This window comes from Bison bison, unplaced genomic scaffold (genome assembly GCF_000754665.1).
Source record: "Bison bison bison isolate TAMUID 2011002044 unplaced genomic scaffold, Bison_UMD1.0 scf7180017864345, whole genome shotgun sequence".
Lineage (NCBI taxonomy): Eukaryota > Metazoa > Chordata > Mammalia > Artiodactyla > Bovidae > Bison > Bison bison.
This window is the reverse complement of record NW_011494917.1, coordinates 1,565,583-1,586,666: the sequence shown is the minus strand read 5'-3', so window position 1 is coordinate 1,586,666 and position 21,084 is coordinate 1,565,583. Positions and strand designations below refer to the sequence as shown.

Genomic DNA, 21,084 nt, shown 5'->3' with positions numbered 1-21,084 from the left:
TAGGAAATGGCAACCCACTCCAATGTTCTTGCCCGGAAAAGTCCATGGACAGAGGGGCCTGGCGGGGCTAGAGTCCAGGGGATTACAAAAAACCGGACACACACACACACACTCACACACTCACACGCACTCACACTCACTCTTAAACGTAGAGGCCATTAGGCTGAAGAAGCTCTCAGGCCATGGTGGGGCTGGAAACCAAACCCTCTGCCTGCACATGCCTCAAGGTTAAGACAGAAACCTGAGGGCAGCCGCTCGCAAATAAGCAGCCGGAGTCTGAGCGCCAGCGAGTCAGCAGTACCCTTGCTCAGCCTCTGCCTGCTCCCGGGGAGTCTCCCCGGCTCCTGTCAGCGGAGCACTCCTGGCCACTTCCGGTTCCCTCCTGCTCGGTTGGAATCCACTTTTGCTGAAATAAACTTCACAAAGTTTAGTATACTTCAGTTTATCCTTTCACAGGAGTTTCTTCAAAGGGTGATGAGCCATTTCCTCTCTTCGTCCTTCCCTTATGTTCCTTCACAGCTGCCAGATGTGTCCTCGGGGACTCGACTGTCACCCCGAAGACGGACATTCAAGCATCCTTTTGAAAAAAATCAGTCTCTCTCATTCTTTTATTGAGGATAATTGTTTTGGGGTTCAATCCCTGGGTCAGGAGGATTCTTTGGAGCAGGAAACGGCACCCAACTCCAGTATTTTTGCCTGGAGGATTCCATGGGCAGAGGAGCCCGATGGGCTGCAGAGAGCCTGACACCACTGAGCGCGCACACACGTAATTGCCTCACAGGGTTGTGTTAGTTTCTGCTGTACAAGGAAGTGAATCAGTTCTATGTACCCAGATACGCGCTCCCTCTTGGACTTCCTTCCCACCCCCATCCCACGCTCCAGGTCAGCGCAGAGCCCCGCGCTGAGCTCCCGGTGGTTTACGGCAGCTTCCCACTAGCTAGCTTCTTCGCGCGTGGCGGTGTTTATACGTCAGTCCTCCTGCCGCAGTTCGTCTCACCCTCCCCTTGCCCCTCTGTGTCCCCATCGTCTGTTCTCTGCGTCTGTATCTCTATTCCTGCCCTGCAGACAGGCTCCTCTGTACCATTTTTCTAGATTTCACATGTATGCATTATAATTATAGCTGCTAAGTCACTTCAGTCGTGTCCGACTCTGTGTGACCCCATAGACGGCAGCCCACCAGGCTCCCTCGTCCCTGGGATTCTCCAGGCAAAAACACTGGAGTGGGTTGCCATTTCCTTCTCCAGTGCATGAAAGTGAAAAGTGAAAGTGAAGTCGCTCAGTCATGCCCAACCTTCAGCAACCACATGGACTGCAGCTCACCAGGCTCCTCCGTCCATGGGATTTTCCAGGCAAGAGTACTGGAGTGGGGTGCCATTACCCTCTCCGATATATAACAATATATAATATAGTAATATTATATATTATTATAATAATATAAAATATCACATATATGTTTTTCCCTTTCTGACCTACTTCACTCTGTATGACAGACTCTGGTCCATCCACATCCACCACAAATGACCCAACTTCATTTCCTCTTATGGCCATCACTTTTAATTTTTTTCATTTTTCTCAAATAACCTAAATTTAGGCAAACCTAATATGTAGAAACACATGGCATCACCGACTCAATGGATGTGAGCTTGAACAAGCTCCGGGAGTTGGTGATGGACAGGGAGGTGTGACATGCTGTCATCCATGGGGTTGCAAAGAGCTGGACACGACAGAGTGGCTGAACTGGACTAAATACATAGAATGGGAGGGGAGATGTGCAAAGTATGAAGAGTACATATTAATTCTCTTACTGAGAGCTCTTTCTATTGATAATGCTTCCAAAAATGCTGAAGTGTTCTAACCACTGTAAGCTGGTGTGGGGCCTCCAGCCACCACTCTGCAGATCCCTGGGTGGTGAAGGCCCCGTGGGGGTTGACGTGAGTTTATTCTGCTCACAGCTCAACTTCTGCACGCTGTCTTTGTGAACTCAGGCCAGCACCGTCTTGTGTACTATTTCTCTGTCTCAGCATTGAAGTAGAGTGTTGAAGATCCCACGTTAGCAACTACTTGTAGTTTTGCCTTATAGAATATGTTGTATAAATCATACTGGGGAAGTGGTGAGTGGTAGTCAGATTCACCAACTTGCTCTTTGGTGTGTCCTGCTGGAGACAATGAAGACTGAATGGTCTTTCCCTGGGACATCAATCCTAGCAGTCATCCTGATTTATGATTAAAAAAAATACACTGTCTTGGAATCCCATCCATGAGGGCATACTCTTTGAGATAGTGTTTCCCTAATGAGGATGAATCCATGCCGAGCCGAGCATTCTTCTGAGTCCTTTCGTGCACTTTTCATTTGAAAGACACAGCTGGTTCACAGTTAGTCTGCACCAAAATGAGAGGAGTCAGCTGGACCTCAGAAATACTGTGCAAGTTATTTTTTAAACCTAAGCCAAGTTACCCAGTTTGGGGGTTTTAGTTTTGAGGTTTTTTTAACTTGTTAATATGTGGGGCGGGGTAGGGAGTATAAAACTTAATAAGAAATAAAGATAATCATTTTAGTTAATGTGCAATTGAACAGAATACAATTAATTACATGAAGTTGAAAATGGCCCAGAAAATTCAAGATAAATCTCTGAATTCTTACTTTTTTCCCCAAACCTCCAATGTGTGTTAATGTTTTGGCTCCATCTGGATGACCTTCAGGTATCTCAGATTCAGCCTGTCCAGAAGTCAGCTCCTGATCTCCTCTCGCAGACCTCCACTGTGCTCATCCTCTTGGTCTCTGGTGTACTCCCCAAGCTTGAGCCATTCTGTTCTCCCTTCTGTCCAACCTTACAGCAAGTCAGCCACTGTGTCCTATTGACTCCTTGCTCCTCTCTCCACCCAGCACCCTGTGTTAATCCCAAGCCTTCATCATCTCTCCCCAACAAATCCTGCTTGCTGGTGCCTCCTCTGGTCTACAGTATACAGTCACACTCTGGCTTGTAACATATACAGTCCCTCCTGAGTCATCCTCACCCAGATTCAGCCCCATCCCCACCAGCTACTTTCACACAAAGTCCTTTCACAGCTCCATGCCCACCTTTGAACCAGTCGCCCCTGCCTTCTCTACTGGGCAAGCCACTGATTCATCATTTAAGACTTAGCAGATGTGGCCTTCTTTAGGGATGTTCCATCTGATTTCTGCCTAACTGAGTTAGTTACTGTGTCCCCATCAGTTCAGTTCAGTTCAGTCACTCAGTCATGTCCAACTCTTTGCGACCCCATGAATCACAGCACACCAGGCCTCCCTGTCCCTCACCAACTCCCGGAGTTCACTCAGACTCACGTCCATCCAGTTGGTGATGCCATCCAGCCATCTCATCCTCTGTTGTCCCCTTCTCCTCCTGCCCCCAATCCCTCCCAGCATCAGAGTCTTTTCCAGTGAGTCAACTCTTTGCATGAAGTGGCCAAAGTACTGGAGTTTCAGCTTTAGCATCATTCCTTCCAAAGAACACCCAGGGCTGATCTCCTTTAGAATGGACTGGTAGCTGTCATCAATACCTCTCTTGTGTAGGGTAATTACCTGCTTGTCTTTATTTCTCCCTAGAGACAGTGATCTCATCAAGGGCATGAGCTCTGTCTTAATTGTGTGTTTCTAGCAATCAGTCAAATGCTTGTTCATTTGGAGGATCTTCTATGTTTGCTGAATGAATGAATGAATTGAACTTATGCCCTGAGATGTGGTAATAACATGTACTAAATAATTGAGGCATTTAACCTCATTCAAGAGTACTGGGCTTCAGTAGATACCCAGGAGTCTGTTTTAACCCTTGAACCTGCGCAGTCTTTTCTCTACATGCCTTGCCTTCTGTACGCCTCCACATGCATTAATGATCCCTCTTACTTTCCTGCCACTCCACACACACACATGTGACTTCACCATTTTCACTGTTGTATATCCCCTCTATTAACAGCCTTCCCTCACTGCTAGCAGAATGTTGACTTGCACCCCCCAGATACTCCGTCTCAACCTGTCCTGTGCTTTGTCCTCAGGCCTGGTGTCAGGACACCCACCATTCAGGACACCGTCATCTAACCATGATGCTGGTTAGAGTTCTACTATTAAAAGCAATGGAGCCCTTTACTCTCTAACAATCCCACGATCACCACCCCGGACAGATAATCTTATTAGACGGTGGATCCCACCGTGGCCTTTTGGGCCGGCTGCTCTGTGTTGCCCGTGCAGCAGGCAGCTTGAAGCCCCAGATTCTCGCAGCCTCCCCGCAGACAAAGCAACAGGAAACCCAGGCGGCGGAAGCCGAACCAGTTCTCCACCAGCCGCGCAGCTGAGCGGAGCCCTGGGGGTGGGTGATCAGGGGAAAGTCAGCACTGGGGGTGCCTTGGCGGGACTGGCCTGGAAGTGTTCCTTCCTCTAGGTGAGGTGGGAGAGGGGAACCGAGTATACTCAAGGTGGGGGAGAGCTTAGCTGCCCACCGATCCTCCTGTTCCAAGTAAGCGCAACAAATTCATCAGGTGACCGGAGGATGAAGTTTGATGAGATTTGGAGTTGGGATTCCCTTGAGGCAGAAAACAGTCCACGGGAGAGCCCCTTTGAAAATCACCCACAGAGTGAGAAGTAGTTGCTTGTTAATATTAGAAGATATTTACCATGTAGTAGGGCTTCCCGGGTGGCTCAGTTGTGAAGAACCCACCTGCCAATACAGGAGACATGAGAGACGCAGGTTCGATCCCTGGGTCGGGAAGATCCCCTGGAGGAAGGCATGGCAACCCACTCCAGTAATCTTGGCTTAGAAAATCCCCATGGATAGAGGAGCCTGGTGGGCTACAGTCCATAGGGTCGTGAAGAGTCAGACACGACTGCAGCAACTTAGCCAGTACCGTGTAGTCAGTGAAGGAAATCCGCTTTCTTCCTCTCCTCCATCACACACTTGTTTGTTTTGTGGGCTCACTTTTGAAATCAGGGCACCAGGTGCTGCTCTTCTGTGGGCATTATTCTATTTCTCTTTGACATTCTTTGGACACCTGGAAGATTGGGAAGAGCTTTGATGTCCTTTTTTATAATAGAGCCCTGGGAAATCACTTAAGAAAGATTTATGTTAAGCAGAGCGTTAGCATCCATAAGAAGCTCATTTTACCTGTGCTTTCCTAACATTTCCTAAATGTTTAGAAGTTCGGGTTTAATCATATGGTTCATCAGTGCCACGATTTCCTTAATCCCGTGCTTAGTAGATTGATAACCGCTTGAGCAAAATTAAATCTGCAGTCGGTTGGCCCCACCTCTGAGCTCCACTGCTAAGAGTCCTTTCCTTTCCCTGGAGAGCTTTGTTCACCACCCCTCAGCACTGACCATGGACACAGCACCTCGCCTGGAAGCCACAGAAGTGCTGTGTTAAGTCAAAGTGATAGAAGTAGAACTTCAAGGGTGTTGGGAGCCTGAGGGGGGAGGGGAGCTTTATGAAAGTGAAAACGGAGTCACCGAGAATGGTCGTGGCCGTGCTGAAAGCGTGGAGGGCGCCATATGGTGTTGCATTAAGATCTGCATGCAGTGTGCTGCTGGTTGGGTGAGAGCCTTGGTCTGTCTTGAAGTGGAGGCAGTGGCTCCTGTTTACTGCCAGAGGGCTGGAGAGCTGGCTGCAGTGGGTGCCACAGGGGAGAAAGGGGGACCAACGAGTAAAAATGGCCTTGAGATCGTGGGGAAATGTGACACCACTACTCACTGCCCCACCTTGGAACTTGGACACGGTAATGTCTTCAGAGGGCGGCAACAGGGCCCTTGAGATGGAGGCCAGCAGAGGGAAAGATGGATGTTTGCCACTTCCTCGTTCAGCCGCTCCACCCCGGCTTCACTTCTCAGGCCCCAACCCCAGGCATTCCTGGATTAGTAGATCTGTATCTGTATGCCACCACCAGTGCCTGGATATCTATAGATCTACATTGACAGATCCACCAAGTCATGTTTTTAGACACGAGCTAAAGAAGGCTGGGGTGCCAATGTCCATGCCCTTTTCCCAGCCATATTTAGAACTTGTGTTAACCTAAAGTTGTGGAGACAGACTTGAAGGGAGACCTCCCCAACCTTGCTAACATGTAAGTACGAAAAGGCACGAATCGGATGGATATGGATGATGTCATTTCTACTGTGACATCATCTATAGACTCTTAGTGCCTTTGCTTTGCTTCCCTGGAGTGATCACAACATAAATTACTTGTCTTGTTTGACTTCCTTGTTCACCAAAGTTGAGCAGATTGTGGCCGTTTTCAACGCTTCTACCAGACAAAAAGCTTGGGACCATTTCTCGAAAGCTCAGCGCAAGAACATAGACATTTGGCGAAAGCACTCTGAGGTTGGTGATTTTATTATTACTTTCTAACCACCGTCACACAGCTGGATTGGCAGGGAAGAGTGTGGCTACAGCCATGATGGTTTCTGTTACAGCGGGCAGTCCACCGGCCCGTGTCCTGTCTCACTGTCAGCCCCACATCCAGCTCAGATTGGTCCCCTGGTCCATAAAAGCAGCTGACCTGATGCTTGGAGGACGGAGAGCTTTTCTTTCCTGCAGAGAAAAGCATCTCTCCCATTCATAGGAAAGAGCTCGGAAATAAGCCCTTGGTGTAATCATTGTGCCGAAAAAGTGTAACGTAAAATAGAAAACTGGTCTTGACTGAGTTGGTTTTTTCCAGTGTTCTGCGGCACCATGGTTGCCATTTGCCCCTTGGCTAGAAAGGGCAAGTGTGCCTTTCAGCCACATCTTCTCATCTTAAGCCGTGCTGTAGTCTCCTGTGCCAGCTGAGGGGCCCCGTCAGATCCCTCCCCAGAGCAGATGTCCCCAGGTAGTGAATGTCCTGGCTAGCACTATCCACCTTTCTGCATCAGTGCATGTGTGAAGTGTGAGTATCTACCCCGAGGCAAGAGCTCAGACCTCGACCTTCCCTGCCACCTACAAGAACCAGAATGTGTCATGAGTCATTACTCGTCCAGCTGTTATTTTTAACCCTGCAGTGTAGTGTTCGCTTTGAACCTGTAATTTGAAAGTAAGTATACTGTCTTTGTTTGCTTCTTCCTTTTTTTTTATTTAACGAGAGAATGTCTTTCATTTGGATGCTTCTCCATCTCTAGCATGTTAATATTAAAGCTCTCTAAATGATAACCCCCTCTTTCCAAATCCCAAACTTATAGAAGGTAAGGTTTATTTATTTAATGATTTTGGCTACACTTGGAAAATAAGTGTTTTATATAGAGTTTGAGGAACCACAAAGTGCCGGGGAATCAATCATCTGGGTAGCATTTTAAGTGCCCATTAACTAATGCTAAATTACAGTTGAATACCAATGGCGCTGGATGTAGCATCCACATGCATACCAAATGAATTCTTTATTATCACTGTTATTATGGTGAATACTGAATGACTTCACAATAATGGGACACTTAAAACGCTAGTGCAATTTATTATGAAGAAGGACATTTTTTATTTTGTTCACAAATTCGGAGAATGTGGCTGGTGACTGATACAATTCTGTTCCTCTGCCCAGGATGATGGATAAGGAGGAGGTGGGGGTTCTCTTCAATGTTGGGGAAAAGGGGGGCAGAAAACCAACAGGAGCTCATCTCAGGCTCTCGCAGACACTGACTGACTCAGGACCCATGTCAGTGTTGATTTTCAGGAGGAAAGAGTCCCGGAAATCAGTGATGAAATATCCAAGATGAGTGTTCTGAGACACTCATTGGAATCCACAAAGCACGATTCAGGTGTGGGAATGATCTGCCTATGAATTGTTTGCTTTTTTGGCTTCACACAAAACCAGACATACTAGGAGAAATGTTAAGAGAAGGGCAGGTGGCTTAACTCTGGATAAATCCAGACCTACCAAATCTGGCATTAATACGTGAGTGTCAGCAACTCATTGATCCATCAGGCTTCCTGCCATGTCTGATCCTGCTCCCCTAGCCCCGCCGCCGCCTCCTGTGCAGGGCCATCCTCTCCTTTGCTGAACGGGACACACAAAGGGTTCTGGCTTTGTCCCAAGGAACCCTGCTTGCTTCACTCCCTCCCGGGAGGCAGAAACGGAAGCAGTCCAGAGAGATGCTCCTGGAAAGGGTCTTTGCATCTCCTTGCCGCTCCCACCGCCTCTTTTGATACACCAGGAAATAGAATTCTAAATTACCTTTGATTTTCTCTCCTCCGTGTCGCCTAACTGATTAAATACCAGTTGGCAGTTTAACATTGTGGATGATTTCTCAGTTGCATATAAGCTTGATAATTGGCTTGATTTTTTCCACGTTCCCGTGAACAGCATCTGTTAATTATCGGCAACACCTTTACAGATTTATTAGAGTGTACTAGTGATTTACTGCTGAACCAGAGGCACCCTGTGGAAACACCCACCGCTTTTTGTTCCCCCTTCAATTTTTTTTTTTCCTTTCCATCACCCTTCCGAGAACAGCTACTGTATGACAGTTTGTCATTAATTGTAAAGACTAAACAACAGACCCTTTCAGCCTCCTTTATTCTTTCCACCTGAAGTTTCTTTGTTTCGAGTATTTTCAGGCCACCTCCTGGGGAAGTGGGCTCCTTGTCAGTGGAAAGATTAGCTGTCCACAATCTAAAAACCTCCCCACTAATCACATGTGACAACCACCTCTGAGCTCCGATGGTGTTATTAAGGCGGAATTGGAACCTCTCTCTGCTGGGTGGCACGGTCAAATAAGGGAATACTGCCTTCATCCTGTGCCGCTCAGGACTGCCCGGTGACGGGTGGTCCTGTCCCAGGGACGTCCCTTCTACCTCTCCTTCTCCCTGTCTTGTGACTTCCCTGTTTCTGCAGTAGTGGTTCCTGGGGTTCAGAGCTGACCGTGCGAGTGTGATTGGCAAAACATAATTCCCCATCCATCGTGCTTCAGTTAAAATGTGTGCATTATGGAGAGAGGAGAATTGAGAGGACCTATAACAGAATAATACAGACACATCCATCCATTGAAAGGGCACTTTGCATTTAAAGTCATGCCACTGACACGTTAGTGCTGTGATTTAGTTTTATTGTGAGTCATAGAGTCATTTATTATAAAGTGAAATTATTTTAACTGTTTGACTTTTATTTAGAGACCTTGGTTTAAATGGGGAGAAAAATAATAATGCAACCCTGCTCTTATTTTTTTTTCCCTCTTTAAGACCAGAACATATAAGAGAACAGAATAGATAAGAATTTACAAATATATAATATCCAGCTTGATGCAAAATAGTAATATAGTAATTTAATGTAAACCATTACAGTGTCCTGATTTTTAGGCACAGTAGTAAACAATTTATTATCTAAGTCTTTATTTTCGAAAATGAATTTTAACATAACACTTTTCCATTCATGTATTACTACTATCTCGTTTATGTGTGAGTAGACTGAGACTCAAAGAAATTAAATGCCTTGATTATAGTCACTTCTCTAGGAAACAGAGAACGATACAATCCTTAGATCTTAAAGGGATGCTAAAACAACCATTACATCACAAACAATAAACCCCTGTGATAATGTGAAACACCAGAAAAGAAGGCATCTGCTTTTATTTTGTCCTGGAACACCTTTGGATATCTGAAGTGTGTGTGTGTGTGTGTGTGAGAGAGAGAAAGAGAGAGAGATAACATGTGGGCACGTACACACATGTGCAGGGACACTATTACGCATGAACTTAATTTTCAACTTAATGAACCAAATCTCACATGATGCTAAGAATGTCACATGCATTAACTTGTTTATCCTCAAAACTCTTATTGTTACACTATCTCAGTGAATGAATTGACCCTAAGAAAGATGAAGTATCCCTAAAGTGACCCCAGTGGTTCAGGGGTAGATGAGGCCTTTTTAAAAATCCTCCTGTGTGTATTTCTAATCACTAGCTGAGCCCCTCCTGCGTGCCATTCCTGGTAATAGACATTTCTGTGGGAGCCTCAAAACAGCCCTGCCTGGGTGGATGTTATTGCCCCCATTTTTACCAAAGAGGAAATTAAGACTCAAGAGATTGAATATCTTGCTTACAAGCCCTTGACTCACCTTTGGTGAGCAGGGGTTTCTCGCGAATCGGATGCCGAACCCCTCGGTCTGTCCGCACCACAGACCCCGCAGAACTCCCCTCTGGGTTAGGTGGGGCAGTGTTTGGGAGGTGAAGACATGTCTGTATCAGTCTTAATACCCCGAGAGACCGCTGAGAAAGCAGTGTCACGTGTCTGCAACTCTGACGCCCGTGGGTCCTCTGCTTCCAGGAACTTCGGAATGCTCAGAGTGAGCAGCTTATGGGCATCCGTCGCGAAGAAGAGATGGAAATGTCGGACGATGAGAACTGTGACAGCCCCACTAAAAAAATGAGAGTCGATGAATCAGGTAATGCTGATCACCACCGCACCCCTGTGAGCTGCCGTAATGATCTTCCTAATCTTAGCTGGGCCGTACATATCGGCAGGTGGTCACATCACTCACTTTTATTTGAGTTATGCTAAACTTTTCATCTTTGAGTGACTCTGCCTTTTATTAATAGAACTTGAAATTCCTTTTTGGAAACATAATGATTTAAATTGTCCCATTTGTTTCTTATGTGCCTGAGTCTGGGGCTGTTAAGACATTTTTTTTTCGGGGACATTTGCCTGTTCCCATAAAAATCCTCTTCCAGAGTGTGGCAGCCACTGCTGATGCTGAAATACAGATAAAATTTGGTTTCAGTCAGTGTACTTCTTTCATGGGAAATGTTTAATCCCTAAAGAAGGTTTCTAGCCTCCAAAGCAACATGCTTGGAGAATTAGATTTTTTTCCAATAAATTTTAGTTCCTAACCTATGATCAAAGGGATGGCCCTATTCAGTACCAAGAAAGGGGCATCAATCCTTGAGTTATAAAAAGGAGAGAGGCTTAGAGAAAACCTTGCTTTATATGCTCTGACTAATCTGAGAGGCCGACTTAAAACTCTTTTTCTCAAATTGTGTGTAATTCCCTCGGTGTTGTATCAATAAAAGCACGCAGGGGAAATGCTCACTCAGAGGTAGGAGACACCCAGGGAGACTGCTTGTCTGAGGGGAGGAGTGTTGCCTAAAGGGCCTGGGACAACCACCCTTGCCACCATTGCCAAAAAGGGGATAAAACAGTCCCCTCTCCCAGGCCTTTTAACAGGAAGACTGAGGTGACCAGGAACAACAGATTTTTATGAATTTGTTAGTAGAGGCCAAAATGAGGATTACAAAATGATCAGGTCATCAGGATTTCAAAGTTGTCAGTTAGGCTGCTTCTGTGTCTTGGCTGTTGTCAGGAGCGCTGCTATGAACGTAGGTTACGTGTATCTTTCTGAATTAGAGTTATGTCCAGGTATATGCCTAGCAGTGGGATTGCTGGGTCATACGGTAGTTCTATTTTTAGTTTCCTGAGGGACTTCCAGGCTGTTCTCTACAGCGGTTGTTCCAGCTTATATTCCCACCAACAGTGTCGGGGGGTTCCCTTTTCCCCAAATCCTCTCCAGTGTGTATTGTTCGTAAACTTTTTTAATGATGGCTATTCTGATCGGTGTTTTGATTTGCATTTCTCTAACAGTGATACTGAGCATCTTCTCATGTGCCTACTTGCCATGTGTATGTCTTCTTTGGAAAAATGTCTATTAAGGTCTTCTGTCCATTTTTAAATAGGGTTGGTTGTTTTCTGTTGTTGTTTATTTGTATGAGCTATTTGTATATTTTGGAGATTAAGCCTTTGCCAGTCACATCTTATTTTCTTCCAGTCCGTAGATTGTCTCTTTGTCTTTTTTTTTTTTTTATGGTTTCCTTTACTGTGCAAAACCTTGTAAGTTTGATTAGGTCCCATGTATTAATTTTTTTTAATTTCTATTGCCTTGGGAGACTGACCTAAGAAAATATTGGTATGATTTAGGTCAGAGAATGATTTTCCTGTTTTCTCTTCTAGAAGTTCTGTGTTGTCATGTCTTATGTTTAAGTCTTTAAACCATTTTGAGTTTACTTTTGTGCATGACATGAGCGTGTGTTCTAATGTCGTCGATCTACATGCAGTTGTACAGCTTTCTCAGCACCATTTGATGAAGTTATTGTCTTTTCCCCATTGTATATTCTTAGTTCCTTTGACAGAGAGTAATTGACCGTAGGTGTGTGGATTTATTTCTGGACTCTGTTCTATTCCATTGGTCAATATGTCTGTTGTTGTTCAGATAACCACACTGTTTTGATTACTGCAGCTTTGTAGTATTTTCTGAAGTCTGGGAGAGTTATGCCTCCTGGAGACAACCTAAGTGTCCATCAACACACGAATGGATAAAGAGGATGTGGTGCATATACACAATGGAATACTACTCAGCCATAGAGAAGAGTGAAATAATGCCATTTGCAGCAACATGGATGCAGCTAGAGATTATCATACTAAGTGAAGTGAGTCAGAGAAAGCACGGTATCATTTATATGTGGAGTCTAAAATATGGCAAAATGAACCTGTCTACAAAACAGAGATAGGCTCACAGACACGGAGAATAGACTTGTTGTTGCCAAAGGGCAGCAGGGGAAGGAGAGGGATAGACTAGGAATTTGGGATTGGCAAATGTAAGCTATTACATTTAGACCAGATAAACAGCAAGGTCCTACTGCACAGCACAGGCAACTATAATAAGTCCAGTCTCCTGGGATACATAGTGGAAAAGAATGTGTGTGTATAACTGAATCACAGCAGAGAGTGGCACGGCAATGTAAATCAACTATACTTCTATTTTTTAAACTAATTAATTAAAAAAAAATTTTTAAGCTGTCAGAACACTCTGTTTCTGCAGTGCTTTAGGAGAGAATACCTGAAGCATATGATGATCACAAGAAAAAGCTCCTGCACAGAAGTATACAGAGGGGAGTTTCGTTTCCTTAGAGCAGTGGTTCTTGAAAACATTGTTCCCCAGTCCAGCAATATTAGCATCACCTAGGACCTTATTCAAAATGTTAACTTCTTGGGTCTTACTCAGGACTTACTGAGTCAGAAACTCCAGGGGATGGAAGAGGAGGGTTGTGAGATCCAAAAATCTGTGATTTAAAAAAGCCTGTGGGGAATCCCAATGCAGGCTCAAGTTTGAGAGCCAGGCCTTAGAAAATTTCCCTTTCATCCTCAAATTCCATTCATTTAAATCTTTTAAAGCCTAGCGTAAAAGCAGGCACCACAGCGCTGTGTTTTGAAGCCATATATCTTTTGTCTGGAAAATGAACCAAACACTTATGTGACACATGTAATGTCTCTTATTAAACTGATGTCACGTTTCTCAGGACTGCTCGATTATTGGGTTTGGATTTGCTTATGTGAGGAAAGCACCTTCTGCACAGCATTTCTATTCTGCACACTTTCATATATCAGAAGAAGAGAGTGAGTTTGGGTGTGATTTTTCTTAAATTCAACAAGCTCTTCCAATAAATTAGTAATTTTTTTCCTCAAAAAAGGCTTTCATCATTTTTGAAGTTTCTAGATGTGGGCCAAGTTTACACAAAACTCGGATCCTTAACAACCTTATAAGGTAGGTAGAGAAGAAAAGACTAGGCTCAATCAGGAATTCTGATTGAAACTGTAAGTTTTTTTTCCTATTTGAGGGGTGGTGACATTTCTTTTTAAACAACCTACCAATTTCTCAAGTAAGAAATATGTATAATTTCATAGCCTACTCAGGAGCAGACAAGAATAATAATAAGCCACAGAGAAAAATCTTACAGACTGTGGTAGTAAGCATGTTCCTATAGAATGACCTGCAATCTCTGCTCGAGAAGAATCCGCAAGATACCAAGGACCTCTCTTCTCAGTCAGGACCACAAAGATGCTCCCAGGAGGTTTGACCGAAGAGCCCTTCCCAGACTGCTATGACTTTTTTCCCCCAGGCACCTCATAAGAGCCTGAAATAGGACCTGAACTTGCAGAATGTTCTCTAGGCTTGTTCCTTTGGTCAGCAGAATTAATGAACTCAACCAGTACATGATCCACACCAGGTGCCAAGAGCAGAGATGAAAGAACCAGAGAGCAAATGCCAGGCCCTGAGGAGTTCAGAGTCTTTCTTGTGCTTTTCCGGACGAGGTGGACCAGAGAACGTGGCCTGTGGTTTATGGGGAAAGTGCAAGACTGATGAGATGGAAGGAAAAGCCATCCTTGTTCCACCGGGCCCTCAAGACCCTGCCAAAGGGCAGGTGGTGGTTCTCTCAGCCCTGCCTATTCCGGGGGCACAGCCTGAGAGCAGGAATCCCCTTGATCTTTGGCCAAGCCTCAGACAAAAGATCCCTGTGAACTACTGAAAGTGGGTCAGGTCCAGCTGCCTGAGCCGCAGCCTGAGGGAAACGGGTCTTTCAGAGGCATCTCTTTAGGTAACAGGCCACTCATTTTTTTTTTAGGTACAAATTTGCATGTCTAGTCACCTCTTAGCAGGCCTCTGAAGACAGCACTTTACTGCACTGAAGGGAAATTGCCAGACTCACGATAGAAGTAAGCTTCTGCATCTTTTGCAGTGATTCCCGACCTTTTTGACACCAGAGGCTGGATTCATGGAAGAGAATTTTTCCGTGGACTGAGGGGTGGGGGTACCGTTTCAGGATGATTCAAGCACATTGCATGTATCGTGCACTTTATTTCTATTATTATTACATCAGCTCCACCTCAGGTCATCAGGCATCAGATCCCAGAGGTTGGGGTTCCCTGCTCCAAGGAATCCTCTGGCCCTTCCTCTTCTCTGAAATCTTGAGATTTTGCCTCAGACCTTTCTGGCAGCAGCTGACCCAGAAATTCTTAGAAATGCCAGGGAGGAATCCCCTCCTGGGAGCCTCCTACCAGCCCTGCTGTCCCAGAACAAAACCCAACCTCCACAGGTTTTATTTCTGATGGGGAGAGAATGGACTTTGGTTTTCAGAAAAGGAAGGATTTCTATGATACCTTGAGTTTAATCTTTTCCTTTAATCACAGTTTTTCAGGCCATCTCTGCTCTTCTGATCAAGAAGAGTGCTTCCTTGTACTTTGGCTGTTGACCGCTCCTGGTAATTTACAGTGTCTTTGGCCAGAGTGTGCCCAGACCAGCTGTCCCTTCCAGATCACTCTGGGCAGGCTGGTCACTGAGGCTCAGCAGGTGACTCTTAAAGAGGGGAAAGGGGGTTGCCGGAGCCAAACTGAAATGCTAATGAAAATGAAAATGAGTTTTGTTAATACATTTGAAAATCAAGACAGACGAATCAAAAGCGTCCGTTCAGGAAGACTGGCATCCTGCTCCAAAACCCCTGAAGATAATTTCTGATAAAAATTCAAATGTATTGTTGCACAGTCTGCCTCCTGCTGCAATCAAGCCAAACTTTTGAAGCCAAGTCTATTCCTACTTCCCTCCCTCTCTCCCGCCCACTCCCTCTCCCCGGTTTGCTTCTCCCTCCCCCTTTCTCCTTCCTCCCTCCAGATCACCAGTGGAGGGGGCGCAGGAGTGCACTGGAAGGAAGGGAAGGAGTGAGGAAGTCTGTCCTAAAGCGTAAGGCCTCCTTTGGCAGAACCTGATCAGCATCAGTGTTGAGAGAGTTCAGTGAGTCAGTGCGTCTTGGGAAGCCCATCCAGCTAGCACATGACCAGTAACTCAGTGGCTGTTAACTTTGCCTCTTATCTTAATCATCCTCCAACACCTGGTCCTGGGCCTTTCACCAAGTAAGTGCTCAATAAACGTTGGTTGACTTCAGTCTTCTTCCTGTCTGTTTTGGATGGTGCCGTCCCGTAAGTCAACCAGAGGATGGTATCCCTAAGAACACTTGCTCCGGTTAAACTGCAACGTCAGGCATTAAGTGGCGTGTTCAAACAGGGATGGTTGATTTCTCCGCAACGTTCAGAACTTTTGCATACCCGGAATTCCCGTGCCACATGCTGAAGAGGCTATGAACCAGAGAGCTGAAACTCAGTGTTAACCTAATGATCAGCAAGCATCTGTCAGTCACCTTCTTGTGTTCAAGGCACTATGGACCCAGGAGTACGGGGAGAGTTCAGACACAGTCTACCTTGCCCTCCAGGCTATAAGATACTTTTTGAAGAGAAATATGAACATTTTTTTAAGTTAATAGAAATGCAGTGCCTGAAGCCAAATATGTTTTAAGCCATTAATTTAAATTCCATATAAAACAAAATGAGCATCGCTTCCAGTGTGTGTACCTCACGCAGTATTTGGTGAGTATACATTATATGTTGAACACAGATTTGAGAAAAGTAAAACTAAAACAGCCCTTGCTTAATACACAACCCTTAAACCATTTCATAATGTACAGACACTCTTGGATTTTAACTACACCTCATTTAAACTCGGAGTTCTTTGTAGGGACCAATACTCTTAATTATGAAGAGTGTTGTCCAGGTTGTCGATTTTCCATGGAGACTCAACCACAGCATAGATACAGACTTCTTTTTAATTCCAATGAGAAGTTAAACAAGGATTTTTGACAACTGAGTCACGTTAGGGACTCATAATCGGGTCATCAGTATTCAGTATGTCTAAAGTTTCATATACAGCCGGAAGTCAGGTTAAAAGATTAATAATCATAAAGCTCTCTGGCTATCCCTGATCTCTTTGAACACCAGGACTGCCTTCATTTTTCGGATTCAGTTTATTTCCTGGAAGGAAGTCCTTTTGAGAGCCATGAAGGAGACCCAACAGAGGCATTCCAATTAGACACCAGCCCCAGAGGCTCACCTAAGGTGTTTGTAGACTTCCTGTTTTCACATGCGATGGTATCCCAAAAGAGAGATAAGAATGGTGATGTGTGTCCGTCAGTCGCCACTGAGTTAAACATGAGCATTTAATTACCACAACTGAATGTCTTCTGGGACCTCCAGGGCCAGACAAGGAGATGTGATCAGCTACAATTACATGTCTTCAAGATGAGGAAATCAGTCTTCAGAAGTGTGCTGAGCAGCCAGCTTCGCTCCTAATCTCTTGACATGGAGCTTCATTTGCAAGCAGTCCAGGTTTTTCCTCTGTTTCTTCCTTTGTATTTTAATCTTGCTAATCTTGCCAAAGGAAATCAAATCGATGTTTATTTGGGACAGATTTTTCAGTTCCCTGGTGATTTCACGTGCAGCTGCAGTTCTCATCTCATGATGGATGTATTTCTGAAAAGTGTATAAATCATTCTTTACCTTTTATATGTAAGAGGTGTGCGTCGTGCGTGCTAAGTCGCTTCTGTCGTGTCCAACTCTGTGCGACCCTGTGGACTGTAGCCCTCCAGGCTCCTCTGTCCATGGGATTCTCCAGGCAAGAATACTGGAGTGGGTTGCCATGCCCTCCTCCAGAGGATCTTCCTCACCCAGGGGTCAAACCCACATCTCTTGTATCCCCTGCATTGGCAGGTGGGTTCTTTACCACTGCTGCCACCCGGAAAGTCCCAGCCCTGTGGTGGAGAGTTGCTTGTCACAGCAACACACCTGTCCCACCAGACCATGCTTATCTGTTGTGTAAATTCACATTTGGCGCTTCAACTCTCTTTAAGCCAAATCCCTTTATAATCTTGTTTTTCTGTAGCACACAACAATGCCGTATTCCCAATATTGCTCTCATATATGCACAAATTTTCCATAATCGTGTGTTTCGTGTCGAATCAGTTCATGTTGCTGAAATTGTGCTGTGTCTCAGAGACCATGGATTTTTCCCTAATGCTTCAGCCACTCAGCTGTGTGGCCCCTCCAGAGAACCCAGGCGAGCCCTGGCGGAGTCTCGCCGTCCCCGCCTGGTCCATCCTAGCTTGGAGCCCAGCGGCTTCTCTGCTTGGTTTCCTGGGTGACAGCCCAGCACGTGCTTCCAGCCCCGCCACATTTGCTCTCTGAAACCCTGGCTTCCTGCCTGGTGACTGGAGCCCCCAGAGTGTGGTGAAGAGCACCTGGGCGGATGGACAGATGGCAGGCAGTGGAGAAAAATGGGGAACTTACCAAGCAATGTTTAGGAAGGAAGAGGTGCAGAGACCTTGACCCAGAGGGAGTGTAGGCAAGTGACTGGTGGGCAGCTTGAGGTCACGGCACAGCTGCCCCTGACCCGCCTGTGGTACTCAGATGCCTTTGAGCTGCCAGGAGCACTGCGATCTACATTACAGTTTATTGTGTTTTCTGGGCATTTCATTCTGATAAGGTTTGATTGCGGGATCATTACGTTGGGGAGTAGATTTAATCCTGTTTTCTTAGCAGGCTCTAAGGACACTGAGGGAATATTTATGTAATAAGATGCAAAGTTGCTATGGAAAGTACTATAGCAACCTAGCATCTTCCCAGAGCCAGGCAGCCACTTGTAACAGCAATCTAAATTTACATTTATTTTAGTGTCATTTTATCGACACTCTTAGTATCTCATTCTGACAGGATGTTAAAATATGTTTTCAGCTTGCATTTGAGCAAAATTAACACAGTGTTGTTGGAATTTAACTGGGGTTTGCACAACTTCTGGAAAAAAACAGCAGAGTATTTTCATGCGAGTTTAGATGACAGAATCTGGGTAAGTTTGTGACTCTTTCCTTTTTCTCTTCTAAAGGTAAAAAAGAATTCTTTAGCAGCATTTATTCCTAATTTTTCCTCTTAGTTTGTAACTAAAAGTCGAAATTTCTGATTACAAAATGAGAATTATTCTTTTCAAACTTGAGGTAATGTTTCAAGTGCCCACCTATGTTTCTAGTTGGTGCTTATAGAAAATGCTTTTAGTAGATCAATCCATTGCCCTCCAGCAGGCTGTAGCACTTCAAAAATGAAATTACTTTTTATATAAATAATACTTGTTAATTTTTGAGAATCTAATTATTGCCAATAGTAAAAGATAAAACTGTGTTAATTATAACGCAACAAAAGACTTTAGTTTTTAATTCTGTTTCTTCTGCACAGCCTAACTATATAAGCATCTTTGTATATATTTTTAAAGCTCAGAAACAATTCTCTATGATTTTGTTTTCAGTCAGATCAGTTTGTATGGCAAGTGAAGTTTTTTAAAGCTTTTTTTATATGTTAATGAAACAGAAAATATAGAGCAAATGCATGTGTATCCTTTCTGGGTCATAGACTCCTTCCTGTGAACCTTTTATGATTTAAAGCTGTAGTCTTTGAGGTGGTCAGAGTAGATACCTAAGGTTATTAAAGCTTGAAAATTGGGCCAGCCTTCCCCATAGCGTCTTTCAGGTCCCTTAAATGTGAGCATGGCGGAAAACCATACAGATATGTAGCTGGTTGGTCGTGGAAAGATAGCATCTATTGATTTTCTTCTCTACCTTTCCATCTGAAATCTTCAAGTGTGACTATACCACTGTTAAAGCAGGACATTGGCCAAAAGAATCGATACCAGACCATATTAAAACATATGCTACTACCAGCTTCTTAGCCTTAATGTACTGTTCATGAACAGTATATTGGAATCCTCCTAATTCTTCCTAATTCTGTGCTTTTATACTGCATTGTTCAAGACAGCGATATGTAGTGAGTGTACCTTGACTTTTAACAGTGTTGCCCATAGGCTGCTTTCATTGCTGGTTTTGCTGGTTTAATAAGAGAACAACAAAAAAAGTTTACATAAAGAGTTGCTTACATAGTTGTTTTATTGCGAGAAGGCCAAACACAAAGCAAAATTAGACTTCATCATATGATCAGAGTTAAGATTAATCTATCTCTATTCACTGAGTTTTATTTAAAAAACATCAAAAGAGGATTTAGTCAGTTACGTCAATAGGCTATGAGCATTAAGAAGGATATCCGGTGCTCTTATGCAGTACTTTGGTGTTTTTTCATTGATCTTGATATATTGTTACAAGAGAAGAAAGGAATGCATTTTATATGTAGACTAGTTATTCAAAAGAAGACCAAAGAGGGGCCAGGGAGGAACATGTGTCTGGAACCAGATCTAATGTGTACTCTGGATATATCCAAATATTGTCAAAATAAAGGAGGAGAACTCTGGGTTCCTCCCCACTTTGGCTAAGTACACATACAAAATCTACATGGAGAAATTCTTTAGACAAATTTGTAAATAATGTATTTCATGCCTAGTTATATACAGAAATCAATAAATGAATCACTAGACATTATAACTCAGAAAAAATCATGTGAACTGGTGAGAATATGCCGTAAAATAAAGATCTACATTTATCCAATGCTGCACAAGTGAGGTCCATTATAAGCAATCACCAAGTTGTTAGATTTATGGATAGGGAGTATGTAGACACATATTCGGAGACGGCAATGGCACCCCACTCCAGTACTTTTGCCTAGAGAATCCCATGGATGGAGGAGCCTGGTAGGCTGCAGTCCATGGGGTTGCGAAGAGTCGGATACGACTGAGCAGCTTCACTTTCACTTTTCACTTTCATGCATTGGAGAAGGAAATGGCAACCCACTCCAGTGTTCTTGCCTGGAGAATCCCAGGGACGGGGGAGCCTGGTGGGCTGCCGTCTATGGGGTCGCACAGAGTCGGGCACAACTGAAACGACTTAGCAGCAGCAGCAGCATACACCTTTAAGTGCCACAGAACTAATGGAAAAGTAATTTAAAGGAGTAGCAGTAATTATCTCTTCCCTTTCTTAGAAAGTCCACTTGCTATTTATGATACTTGGGCACCCTGGACAGGGAAAGTAAAAGTGAAAGTCACTCAGTCCTACTCTTTGCGACTCCATGGACTATACAGTCCATGGCATTCTCCAGGCCAGAATACTGGAGTGGGTAGCCTTTCTCTTCTCCAGGGGATCTTCCCAACCCAGGGATCAAACCCAGGTCTTCCGCACTGCATGTTAGATACTTTATCAGCTGAGTCACAAGGAAAGCCCAAGAATACTGGAGTGGGTAACCTATCCCCTCTCCAGTGGATCTTCCTGACCCAGGAATCGAACCGGGGTCTCCTGCATTGCAGGCAGATTCTTTACCAACTGAACTATCAGGAAAACCCAAACGGAATTATCACATTTAATTTTCTGTATTTTACAGCTTCCTAGACCATATTGTCTTGCAGTTTCCTATTCTGAGTATGATCATATTTGCATAGCTACTAAACTAAAGATCTAAGAAATCATTCAAGTTCGAATCTAGGCAGACATGTGAAGTTCTTTTTTTTTTTTTTTTTTTTATTTAT

At 44.4% G+C, this 21,084-nt stretch overlaps 1 protein-coding gene across 4 annotated transcripts in view; it reads left to right on the top strand.

Moving 5' to 3' along the window:
- The window catches only part of ENOX1 (ecto-NOX disulfide-thiol exchanger 1), a 549,740-nt gene that overhangs the window by 396,611 nt on the left and 132,045 nt on the right, over positions 1-21,084 (top strand). For all 4 annotated transcript variants that reach the window (XM_010854604.1, XM_010854606.1, XM_010854605.1 and 1 more), the window contains 2 exons: positions 6,238-6,344; positions 10,251-10,368. In XM_010854604.1, the coding sequence (XP_010852906.1) occupies positions 6,238-6,344; positions 10,251-10,368 (225 nt within the window). The remainder of the gene's footprint in view (positions 1-6,237; positions 6,345-10,250; positions 10,369-21,084) is intronic.